The 18,344-nt window shown below is 39.8% G+C and overlaps 1 protein-coding gene across 9 annotated transcripts in view; it reads right to left on the bottom strand.

The window, feature by feature from the left end:
* col7a1l (collagen type VII alpha 1-like) overlaps positions 1 to 17,790 on the bottom strand; it is a 60,128-nt gene extending 42,338 nt beyond the window's left edge. For 3 of the 9 annotated variants that reach the window (XM_040035354.1, XM_040035351.1, XM_040035355.1), the window contains exons 1-10: positions 16,506 to 17,790; positions 9,333 to 9,526; positions 5,731 to 5,911; positions 4,623 to 4,782; positions 3,247 to 3,340; positions 1,888 to 2,061; positions 1,453 to 1,616; positions 568 to 697; positions 366 to 482; positions 13 to 168 (exon numbers count right to left, since the gene is read on the bottom strand). In XM_040035354.1, the coding sequence (XP_039891288.1) occupies positions 13 to 168; positions 366 to 482; positions 568 to 697; positions 1,453 to 1,616; positions 1,888 to 2,061; positions 3,247 to 3,340; positions 4,623 to 4,782; positions 5,731 to 5,911; positions 9,333 to 9,408 (1,252 nt within the window). In that variant the 5' untranslated portion in view covers positions 9,409 to 9,526; positions 16,506 to 17,790. The remainder of the gene's footprint in view (positions 1 to 12; positions 169 to 365; positions 483 to 567; positions 698 to 1,452; positions 1,617 to 1,887; positions 2,062 to 3,246; positions 3,341 to 4,622; positions 4,783 to 5,730; positions 5,912 to 9,332; positions 9,527 to 16,505) is intronic. The other 6 variants (XM_040035353.1, XM_040035356.1, XM_040035349.1 and 3 more) reach the window with 3 other exon arrangements.
* Between the last annotated feature and the right edge of the window lie 554 nt (positions 17,791 to 18,344).

Raw genomic sequence — 18,344 nt, 5'->3', positions numbered from 1 at the left:
TAATAAACTTACATGTCTTCCCCACTATTGAAACCGGTTTACTTGGTCCTTCGGGGTACACAGCATAAATACTGACAGTGTACTTCTTATCCTCCTCCAGACTGTCAATCACATGAGAGGAAATGTCTCTGGGAAGCAGCTGCTCATAAATGAATCCTGGTCTGTTGGCTGGAGAACAATCATAAATGCACAAGAGATAAAACTTTAAAAAAAAAACCTCTTTATTAGAACCCATTACAGCTTTCTTTCAACAAACCCCTCTGGAAACAAAGTTAACATCTAGCATGCTTAAATTAATTGACTACATGTTTTTCCACTGGTGTGCAGTAAAATAAATAAAAATAAATGCACTTATGTCAGCATACATCTCGGGATGAAGATCTTGAATCCATTTAGCTTCCCCTGGGGGGGTGTCCAGCCGAGGCGCAGGGAGAACAGGCCCTCCTCAATAACACGGAAGTTTGAAACTTCGGGCAAAGGCGCTGAAAGACAGACACCTGTTGCTCAGGGAAAGATGACAGCATACAATTAAAAATAGAGACACTAGGTGCATGAGCAGACACTCACTTGTCTTTACTTTGATTGTCGCAGAGTCTCCTATGAGGCCTGGGTACATGGCATAGACAGTGAGGGAATAGTCGGTTTTGGGACTCAGCTCTGTCACCATGGCTGTGCTCACATCTGCCTTCAGATCCATCTGTTACATACACAGACAGCAGAGCAAAAGGATCTGAGTGTGTGTATGTTTGAGTGTGTATGTTGTGTTTCCCTGAGACATAAAGTGGAAGACAGAATGATGTTTAGAAGAAGATGATTGATTAAGAGGAAGAATGATCAAGTCAGAGCAGAAGATAAACATACCTGGAGGCTCTGCAATGGAACAGAGAGACATTTTTGGAAAGTACGCTTACATAAATATCCTGCTGTTTTGCCTTTATTGCTTCAATTTCATTTATATATCTAACTCTAAAAACCACTGACATCTTTACAGTTTGTTTAGACTTTTGTCCACGATAATTAAATTAGGTTTTATGTTGCGTTTTATAAAATAATGCAGAATCTAGGCAGAAACAAAGAAGCACTGATATCATTGAGGTGACTGTTCATGTTGATTGCTTTTGTAAATGTTTCACTGAGTTTGGAGTGCTACACAATGACTGCAGGAGAGATAAATCTCACTGAAATGAGTCCACTACTTAGACTGATCACAGGGGTGAGTTGCTGTTGTCAGCTGTTTTAACTTTTAATATGAGAAGTTCATGTAATCGATGTGTTTTAAAGAGGAATTCCATGGAGAGTGAGGTGATTAATCAGCAGTAAAAAAAAACTGAGATGTCCAACTAATTCATGAATTAAATGCTTTACTGTCTATGAAAGTCAGTATGATGACATATTGCATGCTCTAGCTCAACAATAATGCAACAGTGACCTTATCTATGGACAATTCCTCACCTGCCTCTGCTGCACAGGAAGGAGTTGTCCCTCCGAGCTCAGTGGAGTGACCAGGAGGCGATATCCGGTGACATCACCCGTGGCCTGGCTCCACGTCAGTCTAAGAGAACTGTGGGCCAGTTCGCTAACCTGAAGGTCTCTGGGACCCACCACACGTTCCTCGCCTACGATTAAAAGTAAGTGTAGAAAGAGTGATGAGACAGACGGGATGAGGAGCGGAACATGGAGCAGAAAATATGCAAGTTGATGTAAAATATGTCTACAAGATAGATTATGTTAGCAAAGAAGCTGCAGAGTACAGTGAAATAAAAGAACGTTATTAGTCATTTTTATTATACCTTTCAAGTGCGAGAGTGCAATACAATTCGTCAATATGAAAATGCAAACAGCTGTCAGTGAGTAGGCAGCTTTTTCAGCATATTATGAAGAACTTACTAGGCTGGGAAGTTTTCACAGGGCGTGGGGGTTCAGAGGCAGTGAGGCACACTCTGCGGGACAGTTTGGGGAGGATGGTGTCCATGGTAGAGAAATCAGTGACCGGCAATAGATGCTCGGCATGTGGCTCCGTCACAACCCTCCTAAGCTCTGCCTCATCAACCCCCGTGAGGCCTGGTTTTCAGTATAAATAAGAAGATAATGAAATAAAGTCTTTTATGCCAAGCCGCATAAAAATGTTTCATAACCAATTCAAGATGATAAACAAAAAAAATGTGCACATATGACAAGATTTTTTTAAAGGTACTTATTTACAAATTTTTGATTATGTGGAAGTTTACGCGATTAATGCACACTGTGTGGATATTAAATGGTTTTGTTTGTATTTTTTCTGATCTCCACCAGGGGGAGGTGTTGCATTTTGACTGATTCAATATGAAAAGCTCCAATATGTGCCCATATACATATATATTTTACATATAAATAACCACAGTCGTTCAATTTCTGGAACGAATCTCAGTTTGTGCAAGTGGGCCCTAAATGCCAAGGCGTGAAGTATTTGAGTTTTCCTAATGCACAAAATAAAACCACTGGGAGATTTTTGCATTTTGCAACTCTGAATAAGTTGTCTACCGTATGAAATTTGCACATAAACAACATGAATGTGCATGTTGATTTCTTACGAGGTCTAAGGCTGCATAGAGCAGGGAGGCGCTGACATAATTAAATTTATGCTTTCCAGGCTGCTCTAGCTCTACAGGTAATATTGGCTTTGCATTAGCGGTCAAGATTCATGTCGAGCTGCCACGCGGTGGTGATGAACGAGAGGAGCAGGTTTCGGTGTCAGTGGTGGGGGTGGGTGGGTTGGGAAGGCACAGAATTGCCTAATGAAAAATGACTGCGATTAGCACACCATTGGCTAATGAGCAGTAATTATTGCATCGCTGCAGGCTGTGTGGAGTAAGTTGTGGGCTTGTGTGCTTATGCCTGTGAGTAGGGGGAGAAGGGCAAGGTACTGCATGTGCAAGTAAACTTGGTGCATTCATAAGGAGGGAGAAAGATGATGCAACACTATCAGAAAGTGTGCCTTTACATACAAAGCACAGAAGCTGGATCGATCAGTTATCCTTACACACACACACACCTGTGTATACATACAGAAGCATGAGCGCGCTCAGGTACTCAGAAACAAGACTCCTACGCACAAATACCCACACTGAATCCAATGAATTCAAATGTACAGGACATGAATTTCTAACTGCAAACACTGCAGATAAGCGGGCAGAGCTTGGATAAAATCTGAAGGGCTGCTGCAGTGGGGATGTTGAAAGAATTCACAATAGCAACTTCCACACTCACCTACTGCAAAGACAGTAATTCCATTGTCTGCTACTGCTCTGACTGCAGCATTGACCTGGTCGTCCGACTGTCCATTTGTGATCAAAACAACAATCTGCACAGGACAGAAAATGGCATATGTAAAGAAAAGACAATAATGTGAAGATCTGCTAATTCTTGATAAATGAATGCATAATATAAAGCTAGTAAAATGTATTCTATTTAAACACATACGGGTCATTTTCAGCTGCTCTCTTTCAACCTCTGTTTTCAACTATTGTTGGCATCACTGGAGGCTTAAATCAAGCCTCCAAACAACATTTGTTTGTGTTAAAAGAGCATCCAACAGTACCATTCTCATGAAAGCCTCCAAAGCCTTTTGATGCAGTTTAGCACATAATTGAAAACATAATTAAATAAATCAGACCCAAACTCAAAGTGGAATTCAAGGATGCTGGCTTGCAGCTGAGTCTAATAATTTCCCCATTAAGGAAAATTCTCTCAGTTCACTCAAAGTTCACCCCTCAGTCAGTGAGGAAGGGAGGTGGAGAGCATCCACAGGAGAATGTAGTTGCTGCTTTGCATGCTGTACAATTCAATATATCAGCCTAATCCTCAATTCTCCACCTTCCCATATCCAGTGTGCTGTAGCAAGATGATTCACACATGCACACAGAGATAGAGAAATGATTAGAATGCTAACCAGCTGTGTTATACTGTGACTACACTACAGTATTAGACTGTCAGGGAAATGTGTCTGATAGAAAAGGAGAGTTGTGGGAAAGAAAGTGTATCTGGATATTTGACAAGGAACTTCTGAGACAAGTTGGTGAATGTGGCATTTTTGTTAGGATCCAAGAAATGCACCAAGCCCAATTTAACACTTGTTTTTTTAAGGTCATTGGCATAAACCAAGTTGAGTCACTGTGGATGACCATCTGTTGGATGTTTAGCAGTCACGCCTTATCTCCATCTGATAATCGATGAAAATCTGTGGTGGAAAATGTATTTTCTTTATCTTCTATTTTTTCCTCCAAAGCACCAGAGAAAGCAAAATAAATCCTGTTCCCTGTTGCACCTTTCAAATATTATCAATTTGTATTCTCAGCATATAACACGATGGTTTAATCAGATTCACAGCAGTGTGAGAATGGTAAACCTGTTTATTTGTTTTTTCCACATGTCCTGTGGAGTGGAAATATAGATTCCTGACTAGTCATTTCCTTTCACACAGGGCCGAAACAGACAGTACATGCATGTTTTTGCAGCATGGGTAGTAATCTCAAATCAATAATTTCCCCAAAGCCTGTGAAATAACATGTTGTCAAAAATTACCAAGATTTAAATTTCTCTTTTTCAGTGTATAACAATCCACCTCACTGTGTAAAGCAGCGTACCTTTGGGGCAGAATCCCGCCTGATGACGGGGCTGAAAACAGAGTCGACCAGAAACTGGAGTGCCATGCCAGTCCTCCTGGATCCACCTTCATAGGGAAGGTCTTTGATGGCTCTGAGTACCTCCTCAAGGGAACTGTAGTCTGTCAAAGCAATCTGCATCCTGCATGGACATAGAAGCACAAAACTGGATCAGATAGAAACATTTTTCCACATTAGACCACAGAACTTTGACATAAATGCAAAGGACCAAGACTCCTATAATTGAGTTGATTGTTTTAAAATCCAACTTCCAACTTCCACAGATGCTCAATAGAATTGAGATCTGGGGAATTTGGAGGCCAAGTCAATACCTCAAACTCATTGTTGTGCTCCCCAAACCATTCCTGAGCCACTTTTTTCTGCTGAAAGAGGGCACAGTCACTAGGGAAAACCCTTTCCATAAAAGGGTGTTCACAATCTGCAACAAACCACGTGATGTAAATGGAAATGTGATTTGTTAGACCGGGACACCTACGGCTCAGTTTCTAATTCTCATGAGCCCATTGATGGTGCTTTCACCACTGGAGAGGTTTTAAGTATGGACATGCAGCCACCACGAAGGATCGTGTATTCTGTCACCGTTCCATCAGAACCAGCAATAACTCCTTCAGCTATAGTAGCTCATCTGTTGGATCAGACAACACAGGCTAGCCTTTGCTCCCCTAGTGCATCAGTGATCCTGTTGCTGGTTCACTGGTGTTCCTTCCCCAGACCACCTTTGATAGATACCAACCACTACAGACTAAAAATAGCCCAGAAGAGCTGCAGACAACCCAGTTGTCTAGCCACCAACATCTGTTTCTTGACAAACTTGCTCAAATCCTTACCCTTGCCCATTTCTCCTTCTTGTAACAAATCAAACACATCAACTTTCAAGGACAAAAGGTTCATGTGCTCCCTAGTATATCCCACTAGATACTGGAGCCATAATGTAGAGATGATCAGTGTTATTTACGTCTCCTGTCAGTGGTCATAGAAAGTGATCATGTAGAAAAGACAGCTGAATCTAATTTATGCCAAGCTGCCACAAAGGTTCATGCGATGTGCCAAGCTCAGGACTGACTTCTACCTTGGAACATCCCCAAAGACAGTGACTCCAAAACGGACCCCATCAGCTCCGACCACATTGTCCTGAAAGGAGGAGATGATGGCTGAGATGAAGTCTTTGACTCTGGAAAAGTCTTTATGACCCACGCTCCAGGACTCATCCACCAGAAACACTATGTCGGCCTGAACCACTGTCCTGCATGCTGAGGAAAGAAGAAAAGATTAATTAATATGTGTAAAATGGTAGCATATACATGAAGCATGGAAAGACACAATAAGATATATTTTAAGAAGATTCAAGAATTAAAAAGAAATGCACTAATACTAATACGTAGCTATTATTCCATTACCTCGTCAGTAACTTCAAAAAAGGTGAAACTTCTATATATCTCTATACTCTCTATATCCTTTTTTGTATTTTTATGGCTCGTGGATTGTGAGTTCTCCAAATTCTAATTCTACATAAATACCCAACAGTTCCCGAAAGCTATGCTGCCTACAGATTGGTAGAAACTGTCATCAACCACTTAAATGGCACTTTACACCGTGGTTTACTGACACATATCGTTTGGTTACCAGGGTAACATCGGTTCTCTGAAAACCGACTGAGAAAACCAAGTGAGGTTTTAAACAGAACTCACTTTTTTTAAATTTACTTAACTAATATTGCCCTCATTTGAGCTCATTAACTAAATGTTTTAAATGTTTTAATCTATTATCTATCACTATCAGTGCTACTTTAATAACTTTTAGTATTATAAATTGCCCAAGCCATATTTGAATATTTTATCCTTTACTTAAAAATGCAATCTATCATTTTCAGCTACTGAATTTGTTTTTTTTTTTTCTTTTTCTTTTTTCTTTTTTTGCTGGTTTCAAGACTTGAATAAGACATTTTATCAAAATGTAATTCTCCATTACATTTATCTTTAAGGGTTTCCCTCTGAAACCTCAAAAACACTAATTTAGCCTCCTGCTGCTTCAGACATCTTTAATTCCTACACTGACCACCAGATAGCAGTCTTGTTCCACCTTGCTGAGGGGATTCCTTTCATTTGCTTCTGTCATGCAGCCAGAGCCTCACACAAATCCTTATGAATTTTTAATGAGACACAAGTGAGCCAAAGAGACTATCAATATTCTGAGCACTCCAGCAATAAAACTTTAGTACAGCGATGAGAAACGCTTAGAATAATAAGGTAAACACACCCAAAATCAGGGTCAGTACCCTTGCCCAAGCAAACAAACGCATTTAAAATAAGAATCTGCTGGGTTTGATGGGATTTAGATGCTTTTTTGAGTGAACTGGTGCACTGAATACGCAAGTGCACCGACACATATTCACATGCACAATCTGCTGTGTCTGCAAACACCTTGTAAGTCAATATTCTGGTATTGCATATGCAATAAACCAAAGTGACAACAGCATTGATTAGGCTAGTGAATAGGAGATAGGCGCAACTGATTGTTCTGTAAGTGATAAGCGATTCTCTGCTGTCTTCTATTTCATTATCAAGCTTTCTCTCCTCTATTATCTCACCCTTCTTCCTTTGGCTGCAATCCCAGGATTCACTGGGGGTGACATATGTCTTCAGCCCATAGCGGCCTAACATTATGTTCCTCCTCACACACCTATACATTTCTGGCCATACACCAAGGAAACAAAATATCACCGGGAATAGAATTTTGGAGGCCTCTCAAGCGCTATTATCTTTGGAAGCTGTAGTATCATATATTCAGCAACAGCAGATCTATTAGCGAGGACTTATACTCACTGATGCACTTTGAAGAGATAAAACAATGTTCATACTTTCCGAGTCCGAGTTGTGCCTCATAAAAGCAACTACCTACCCTATAATAAACATGTGGCTTTTCCATTTACTGGATGCATTTCACACTTGAAGGATTTTAGTAAACGGACATATAATGTTGTGAAGACTGAGCGAAGGAGCAGCTGGAGGTTGGTGTCTGTCAGACAGACACAGACTGGGATGGAAAACAAGATCAATTATCCAGAAGTTCGTCTGTCTAGGCTGGCAGGTGAGATCGACATGCCCAGGATAAGGACACAAAACATGCTGAGGGATTAGGAATGGTTTTGTTGAAGGTTATCTATGTTGATATCTCAAAGGTTGCATACACCTTGGTGTTGGACCACCACTGATTTCCACATTAGATGTAGCCCAGTGGCTTGAGCATATGCTGCAGAAAATTCTGCCAAGAAAGAAAAAGCCTCAGAAATATTGATGCATTACTCCAATCACCTCTGACAAGATTAAGACATGAGATCATAAGATGTAACCCATCAGAGAGCACACATCAATAAAAATGCAATTAACAATAACATGTATTGTGCTACAAAATAATCGTTAAGAACATAGGTGAGAACAGGAAGTAGTTGCTCAATAAAGCCTATTATAAGCCTAAGGGCCCTTTGCTTTCTAGGGCTATCAGTCATTGTGGCAGCACGGCAGTATTTTTGTCTTGGTCTCCACCAACTACTGAGATTAAAATAGGATTTTTTTATATTACATTTTCCCAATGAGCCAGTTGCTAATTTTTTAGTGCATGCTGTTTGGTGTTGGGCAGGTATGCACAGTGAGTTTGTCATAGCTTATTTAATGAGAACAGCTGCTTACTGCTGCAGAAAAGACAGCTGGCAAAAGTGGCTGAAACTGCTTCTCTCAGTAAGTTTGTGGGATGTAAATCACTGAGTTAAAAGAGGCTACAAAACACTAATGATGCTGAAAAGTTGGGTTAAAGTTACCTGATTGTTTCTCACAATGAGCAGCCTCCATACATTATTGCTTATTTGTTGCTTGTATGAGATGAGATTATTTAATGACAATTATACAAACCTATTTCCTGTGTTTTATGAAACACAGGACCTTAAGAACAATGTTGGGTTAACAATTAAAACTATAATTAATCAACAGTAGGAGCACCTGCATAGGAAGCACAGCTTTTAATGTATTCTTGGGCTATTTATAACCTTCCATAATTCTGCCCAACAACTTTACCAATCACCTTCTGCCAATCACAATCCAAGTGGAGGAAATCTAACTGTTGATTGGCTCGTTGACCTTTTGGTGACATCCAATAGCACCTGAGGCTGGAGTACTGTATCTAGGGGGATGGGTTTGACAGCGTAGCTGACAGAGTGCTGTACTGTACATGAGGGCAGCAGATGTTTAAATTCCCTGACTAGACAGAGTCTGGAGAGAAAATGTAGCTGGGCTAGTGTCTGCCCCATGTACCAATCCAGGTGTGGAGATTTAATGATGGAGCACTCGCACAGACTCTATTCATTGAGCACCTGCCCTTTCCTTGGCCTGATCATCCAACCTGTCTAATTTATAGATTTGTGCACCAAGCTAACAATCGGACACGTGGCTGTGACTCAGAATAATACGTACCTAACTCTTTTTTCACAGACAGAAAATGAAATGGAGAAAAATGACTGCAAACATGAGTCACTGAGTTAAATAAATCAATCATCAAGTAACTGAGGGGGTGGAAAAAGTAAGGAGGAAAGTTGATGTGCTATAGGAGAAGGGAAATTTCACGCAAATTAATAAATTCTGTAAGCATGCGGTACACAGGTTTATAAATATCACGACTCACCTTCAGCTTGCGCTGCAACACTTTGATGAGTCAGATAAAGGGACAGTAGAAAGATGCACACAGAAGAGTGACCCATACTCTTCCTCGTCTTCCTCCTTCAGTCACCTTCTCCTCCTCCCCAGTTCCTCTCTTCACAAATGCAGTTCCTAAATTGCACTTCACAGTCATCAATCCCACCTTTTCTTTTCTCCTATCTGAAAAATATGCAAAAGAACAACAAGAAGAAAAAAGTAATTACAGGCCCTCAAAGATAAAAACATAATCAGCTTTTTTTTTTCATTTGTGAGGGAGTTGGAACTCTTCTGCAGAAGCCAAGCTTTTGGTGTTTGCTAAGAGTATTTTTTTTTAATTACAGTAATACACAAAGAAGAGTTTAACAGCGTAGTTCTGCTGTACTCAAGAGACTTGTAGACATGTAACAATGACTGACTGGTATACTAATCAAATAAATAGGTCCAGGTTAGAAACTTTCATGTCATATTATACATGAACTCGGATGTCTTCTTATACACTTCCATGTCCTTAACAAGTGCATAATGTGTTTGATAATTATTATATGTCCAGGTGCAGGCAGGAACCTCCCTGTAAACACTTTTATAACAAATTCCACTGACGCCAAGGAAATTAAAGCATCAAAGGGGCTTTTATACTGTCCAATAAGGACCCGTTGATTTAAAGCACTTAGCATTTAATGTTATTATGTTGATAATCTACTGTAGCTGTCTTACAAAGCAGATCCTCCTGGGATCTCAACATACAGGTTGGCGTGAATGTGTAAAACTGTTTATGACATGCTGTTTAGTGATGAAAAAAAGTCCTCTATTCAAAGGTATAAAAGTTACAAGAACCTTGAGGATACAACTCAGCGATAAATCATTTGATCACAGCCAAAACAGAGACAGGATAAGTCATAAATGGAGTGCACTGTGCATTTCTAATCATAACTACCTCTTTAAGATGTTTGATGGCTTTATGGCTTAAGCTAACATGCCATTACAGTGGCTTTGACATAGTGTGCTGGATAAGTCATATTTGCAGTTAAAATGCAAACATTAGAGTCCTGTTTTTATGGCATATATTCTTAATAATTTCATCAGCAAGTGTGGGCATCTTTACGAAATAAGATGTTTTGGCAGTTTGCTGCTCTGCAGGACTCAGATCTGTATTATTGCAATGCCACAAACTTCCCAGGAGTGGAAGTCGTAGCACATTTACCCCAAGGCCAACGGAAAATAACATTCTCAGAAAAATAGCAAAAAACAAAGAGGCTTTGTTAGCATGTTAAATGTTAAAGTTCACAATCCACAGGACCATGTTGACCACAAACACCTCATATTAACTGTGAAGCACGGTGGTGGAGGAGCGATGATTTGGGCTTGTCCATGACCTCCTCTTTATACCAAAGTATTCTAGAGTCAAATCCAACAGCTAAAAATTGACGACAGTGATCTCAATCACAGCAGAAATCTATAACAGAATGGCTGAAAAACAAAGATAATCAAGGTGTTGCAATACCCCTGAAAAAGTCCAAACCTCAACATGGCTGAAATACAGTGGCAGGAGAGCTGTGCATAAACCAATGCCCACAAACCTCGATTAACTGAAGCAACATTGTAAATAATAGTGGACCAAAATTCCTCCACCACAATATGATAGACTTACAACGTTGTATAGACAACAGTTACATTTGTACAAAAGCTGGTTCTACAAGCTACTGAATCATAGTTTTTCACAGAAGCCTATGCAGTCCTGTGAAAACGTGTTTTTTTCACGTGACAGCAGATAATGAGAAGAAAGATAAACAAATATGGACTGTAGCTACAATGTTAAGATGAAAAAAATTACCAGAGTTTGGTTTTGGGTGTGTGAAAGGCAAAGTGGGTGGAGATGGCCAGTATTTCTAACAGGCACATTCAGATGGATGAGTCTCACCAGTGAAATCACAAGCATTCTTCACAAGAATCTAGATAGAGGGAGAATAATACTTTTTGCTATGAGAGTAAACAGAGGCCCAGTAATGATCTGGAATAGAGAAAATCCTTCTCTTATCTTTTTGACTGCAAAAACCGCAAGTCTGATTTCCATTCGTATGCTAGCTGATTTATAGGAATATTATCTCTCACAGTGGTGTACACCTGGTTATTTCAGAAATGCTCCTTTCTGTCTCAGTTAGCTGGGGGGATGTGCCTGTGTCTGTATTATAGGCTGTTTAAGGCAAGTAGGAGAGTACTCTGAAAATATTACTGGAGCTTCTTTACTCTGCCTTTGGTTTTCACTACTTGTGATTGTGGCTCAAAGAGTTGGCAGTTCGTCTTGTAACCGGAAGGTTGCTGGTTTGAGCCCTGGATCGGACAGTTTTGGTCGTTGTGTCCTTGGGCAAGACACTTTACCCTACCGCCTACTGGTGTTGGCCAGAGGGGCCGATGGCGTGATATGGCAGCCTCGCTTCTGTCAGTCTGCCCCAGGGCAGCTGTAGCTACAACTGTAGCTTGCCTCCACCATTGTGTGAATGAATAGTGGAATTGTAAAGCGCTTTGAGGGCCCTGAAAAGCGCTATATAAATGCAATCCATTATTATTATTACATAGAAATTGATTATGCTTTGGGTCAGAATAAATGACTAATGCATTTAAAAACTCCCAGGTACTCCCAATGTTATGAGAATAAGGCAACCTTTTGTAAATATCCCCTCAGATTTAATATAAAATTAACAATGTATGGATGCGTTTATTCATTAACAACTAACTATTGTACTTGGTTCATCTCTCTAATCTCAACACGATTCATGTATAATTCTGCCAGAAGTGGAACAACCCCGGAAAACATGTTTCATATGGGCCAATTTCATTATTGGACACAGGATGCTATTATTCTGTTTATTTGGCACATAAATAGGAACATATCCGGCCCCAAATAATAGCTTTATTAAGAATAGTGTCTCCTTTATGTCTGCCATCTTTGCATCATGCATCACACTTATGTATTCTTAGTTGGATAAGATTAACATAAACATATCAAAAATTCAAAAGCTACTTTTTCCTAGCATTTTGCCTAAAGCTGTCAAACTACTTATAACGCATCTTTTGTTACACTAATGCTTGTTGAGTAAATAGACTCTAAAAGATAAATACACTAGGAAAATCTACACATTTATTTCAGTGTACAACCCCCAAATATTCTTATCATTATGTCCTCATAGATACAATAAGAACAGAAAGCCTCGAATGACAAAGACCTTGGAGAAAGAAGAGAAATGGGGAGTTAAAGGGCTTGTTATTATTTGCCACTGTTAATGGGCGGCCAACATGATTTTGTCTTGCCTTTTATTACCACTTCTAGCTCCAGCACGGCAGTCCACAACGGACATCTCTGAGGTTGTATCAAGCCAGGATATCTCACTTCTAACATAACTTCTTTCACCCCTTGGTCATTCTCAGACTTAATCAATAGACAGCTTGCTTGTGTGCCCCGCTCTGAGAGCATGGGTTAAGTTCAAAAAGACCTTTGACTGCAAAGATTTCTTTCTCCTGAGTCCCAATGCTTCCACAGACCTCTTCATCTTTCCCCAACAAGCTCAGCTTTTCAAGACGGACAAGGAAAACAGATCAGATGTTCAACTAATAATTGCTTTATGTTTTTCAGTTAGCTAACAAAGAAAGAAAAAATGTATTTCTTTCAGCAACAGGCCAGACACTATGTGCAGACATGCCCAAATTAAAACAGTCTAAAAACATAACTCAGGGCATGCATTATCTCCCATCCATCCCCAACTCTCACGCCTACTGCAGCTTCAAATAACTGAAAAAGTTTACATGAACAAAGTCAAATTGGTCAGCGTCTACACAGATACCACCTCAACTTGTGACAAAAGAATATGGACAACCTACTTTATTAAAGGATTAAATGTAAGACCAGCATCAGAATGTAAGGAGACTAAATCTAGCATTTAATTCTATGCCGGATAAAAGCTTTAAAATGCATGGACTAACACAGAGAACATTGTTTGTGTTATGTGTTACATTAGGTTTGTATCCATACACTCTTTATAGTGGATTGTGCACGTACGTCCGTGTCCGTGAGTATTGCATGGGCATGTGCAAGTTCATAAGCATAACATCAAAGAGAGACCTGCCTTCACTCAACTTCTACACATGAGATGGAAACAGAACACATTTCTTTTACCTTTAAACATTTACAATCCATCCATCAAGCTAATTCATAAACTTTAATGCTTACCCCATGAGAGCATATTTCACCAATAAATGTATATAATGATAACATAAAAAATAAACCAATCAATATGAAACAATCTGAATTCCAGAAAATTCCTCAGTGTGATTTGACCATCTGGTCTGACTAAGCCAGAATGGCTGAAGGCTGAATAGTTTACAACCTCTGCAGATGGAAGTGAGAGCTGGCAGGCTTGAACTGTAATATAACACAGCCAAAAAACTACACTCTCCCGCTGGCTGCCCCCTCACATACCAATGCAGATCTGAGATCTGTCTCTGCACGTATCTTCTTATTACTGAAGTGAAGGGAGGACAAACTCACACTGTGTTGTGATGAATGGCAGCCGGTGCAGTGCACCATTATTGAGTATTCATCATTCATCATCATCATCAACCTTCGGACTTCTAAATAGGTTTGCATCTCTACTTGGAAAAGGTGTGAAAAAGCAGAATGTGAAAGTCTTGTGACAGCTTCGCTATGGTGAAATTCTTCTGTAAGCCTTTTCTTTTCAGTGTATACAGAAGTTTCTAGAAGAAAATATGGAAATATATTCAGAAATGTGCCAACATCTACTTAAACATTCAATCAAATTTTATGAGAATGAATTTAAAGTATTATGTGCTCCTCCAAATATTGTAAGGGCCACCCTAGCAGCTCTGAAATGATTTGAGATAAACATCCTCACACTGATCATGCTAACCGGTGTTGATCAGGTGTGCAGTTTTAAACATTTAGTAAGACTTATTTTTTTGAAGACATTGGGTTTTAAGTCAAATTTAATTAGTTGTTGAGATATTTCAACCTAAACCAGTATTGGACCAAAAACATGATTAATGACTACCATAATTTGTCATGCCCAATATCACAGCTTTCAATAACAGTACTACAGGATACAGTGCAGAGCAAAAGTCTTAGGCCACGTTTCATTTCTTTATATTTTGCTATGAAAATGGGAAATGGGTTCAGGGATTAAAACATTTGCACATATACATACACAGCCTGAACTCTCTTCAGGAATATTTCAAAGCTCCTCTTTGGATGCTGGCTGACTTTGACTCCATTCTCTGTTAAGATGATCCCAAACTGTTTACATGACTCAGTCATGGATCGGCCTCCCCATTAGATGTTTTTCTGTGCAGTTATGCTTTTACTGCACTGGCAGTGTGTTTGAGATCTTTGTCGTGCTGTAAATGAATAGCTGAATAGAGATGGTACTGCATGGTGGATCAAAATCTGATGGCACTTTTCTGCATTCATAATAAAAGATCCTAGCACCACTGGCTATAATGCAACCCAAACCATGACAGAGCCTCCACCGTGTTTTACAGATGGCTCTAGACAATCACTGTCGTACCTCTCTTCCTCCTGACATAGTGACACCAAAATGAATCATGAATTTCAAATTTGGATTGATCACTCTATAAGATCTGCTGCCACAGATTTAAAGTCAAGTTATTGTGGCTTTTCTCTCTGTTTACCTTCTTAAAGCCACTGTTCCACAGAGAAAATTTCTGATGAGGCTCCAGCAAACATTCGAAGGATCAACTGAGTCAGGTGTGAAGTTTTTGCTGGATTTTTTCCTTTTTCTTAAAGACATTAATTTCAGACTCTCTTCATCTCCTCTGGATTTTTAGACCTTCCACTTCTTCTTTTGTGCCCCACTAACCAGTTTTCTCAAACTTTTTAAGGAGACACTGCACACCTTGTAACGACACAACAAGTTTTCAACTAATAGCAATTTGGAAATCACCTTGTTGGTGCAAAAATACTAATTTGTGCTTGTCAAACTGTGTTATGACTGGCATTTTTCATAGATCCAAATGAAAGTATTTCTCGTATTTCTCCAATCAAAAGCTCAGCTTAGCTATAAAAACAGTTGCAGTGGATGCATGGGTATGCACGCTGGGATTACAAACACCTTGCTACCTTCAAGAAGAAAAAAAATGTGCTTTTTTTCTGTCAGAGGCCTTTAGTTTATCACTGCAGCGAGAGGATTAAATAATGTTTCCAAATGAAGTTTACTGTCCCTGGCCCTTCTACCCCCTCTGTGTTCCCTATCTCTATTTCTCACCCACATCCACTCACACATCACATGCCTGCAAGTCTAACTGCATGTCAGCTATTTCTACATAATGGCATTTTCCACCTCACCACTTCACAGGATGGATTATCCTTGTAGGTGGGAAACTGGTGACAGTGAAATGACACACACACACATACGCGTAAGGAAGCACACACAGACACACAGAGACACAGCTCAGAACTACATTGTATGATAACAGATGTCTTTGGTGCAACACATCATTTCTATAGCTAATACACACACTCACAAAACCGCAGACTCTCATGCACAGCTCAAAGGCTGCAGTATGGCTACTGTCTTAATATCTCTTTACATTTGCACACAGCCAACACAGACATGTCTACGCATGGAGGGAAATCGACAAGCATTCATTTGACATAGTTTCATCTCCTGACAATGTTCTTGCAAACAACCTGGTATGCTCTTATTATTCATGACACACAAGAGTTTACATGACTGTAAAATGCATTACATCTTCTTTTGTGCTCCTTTTCAACCCGAATGTTTAAAATCTGTAGAAAAACACAGCAGTCATCCAAAAACAGACAACAAAGCATGCAGGACTTTGGCACTGCATGGGGATGTCTGTACATATAAGTGAGTGTTCTTTAACAGAGGAGGATGTCCATTCACAGCAAATAATGTATCTGATGAGCACTGATATCAGACAAGTTAAGCTATTAAAGAAAAACTTTACTGTAAAAAGCAGCAATAATGGCTCAGTATAAAAAGTCCAGACACTTACGGTGCAACAAGGGTATCTGGCCAGTTAAGAATTCAAAAGCACCCTGTAAAGCACCATATTAAAAGGCAGTTAAGCTAATGGCTTTTCAATGGGCCCATGCATTTTCACTTACCAATACACACAAGTTATTATCTTCCAAATCCAGGTGATTTTCTTTTGAGGGTAAAAAGAGGAAAAACACCCCCTAAAAATACATATAAAAAGCTGCATCCGAGTCAGGCAAAAGCAATTCTGGATTTTCTGTTGTATCCTTGTAGAGGCAGTTATTAGAGACTAAATCCGCATGTGTGTGTATCTATATGTGTGTATCTGAGTGACAGAGGGGGTAGGTGTGTAAGAGTGAATGAATGAAGCAGGTTTTCTTTCCTGGGCTTTGCTCAGGCACAGAAAAGTTTGGGAAGAGGGGTGGGGGTGACGCTGCAGCAACCTGTTGGCTCAGAGGGAGAGAGAGACACGGAGGTAAAGGCATAGATGCATACTGAGAGAGAGGTGGTGGTTTCTGTGGAGCTTTGGCCCTGTTGCATTGTTACTTTTCTAACAGTGCTTGTGTGTAGCACGGAGGCCTCAAGGTGACAGAATAACTGACAAAGAAAAACGGTGTTAAGTACTTTGAGGTTAACTCTGCAATAACCCACAATCATACTGCAAGTTGAATCTTCCCTCAGTCAGGACTGTGAAAATCAATCAAAAACTGTCTTTATGCCAACAGAACAACTTCTGCATGTCAGTAAAAATAATATTCAGGATTTGACACCAAGTGCTGTGTCTCACATCTATTACTGTGTGTTTCATTTGGCAGCATTTCAGTTTCCCAGAATAAAATATTGATTTGCAAACCATCCAAAGTGTCAACAAAAATCTACCCTGACTTTGCACAATGTTCTATTCATCCTATTATTCCTTATGAAACATCAAATAAACAAAACACAACATGATAAAAGTACAGAAAACAGCTAGGGTTAGGTTGTCGAACCATGAGTTCTTGCTCCAAGCTATGTATACTCACACACAGACCCATCATCAGAGGCTATCGAGGTTATTGCTTTATTGCTTGTAGAGCATGCAACTCCTCAAAACAGAAGGGGGGTGAAAAGAGAATAAACCTATCATGTTTAACCCCCCCATCTGGTGTGCGAGTCGATGTGTGTGTGTTTCTGTGTATGCTAAGGGGCAACGGGTCATCTTTATGGACCCCAGGAATGTGGTTACCAATTTCACAGGTTTTAGCCAGCTGGCAGTCTTGACATGCTGTAACTCAACACAAATACTGTACTCTTAAGGCGGAGTTCATTCAGATAACAGTCATGAGAGGTGGTACAATGCATCCATGTAATTTTACTATTAGAAACCGTTCATTACCGCCTGACACAAAGATGCAAAATTATAGTGGCGGCTGAAGTAATATCTATCTTTTTACATCTATAAAGAGTATATACATCACCACCCCAAGATTTCCAAATAAATACTTCCGGAATTTGTGTAGAAATAGTGCAAACATGCAAACAATGACTCATCCCATGCAGCTGCAAGATCAAGTGGAAAGGTCTCGGGCTGAAACATTCAAGCTACATCCACACGTACACGGGTATTTTTGAAAACTGAGATTTTCCGTTTTCGTTTTAAAAAATAATCCTGTCCACACGTAAAGGCAGAAATGAAGGAAAACGCTGCTAGGAACATGCCAAAGCAACAGGTGGCGATATATTCCTAACCGTGTAGAAATGATGGCCAATCAGAAGTCTAGAAGCCTTGGTGGGAAATAGTAAACAAAGATGGGGCATAGAAGCAGAACCGAGTCGTATGTGTGGAGGGACAGTAACTGTGTGTGTATATGTAAGCATTTAAACACTGCAGAGAGTACAATTAACAGTAACAGTATTGTAGAAATTCATTTCACCGAAACAATAACGTGGCGCACAGTGTGACGTCAAAAAAGGCGCACACCTTTGAC

This window comes from Simochromis diagramma, unplaced genomic scaffold (assembly GCF_900408965.1).
Source record: "Simochromis diagramma unplaced genomic scaffold, fSimDia1.1 OVJJ01000816.1, whole genome shotgun sequence".
NCBI lineage: Eukaryota > Metazoa > Chordata > Actinopteri > Cichliformes > Cichlidae > Simochromis > Simochromis diagramma.
Note: the sequence above shows the minus strand (reverse complement) of the source record. Positions and strands in the feature narration are given on the sequence as shown.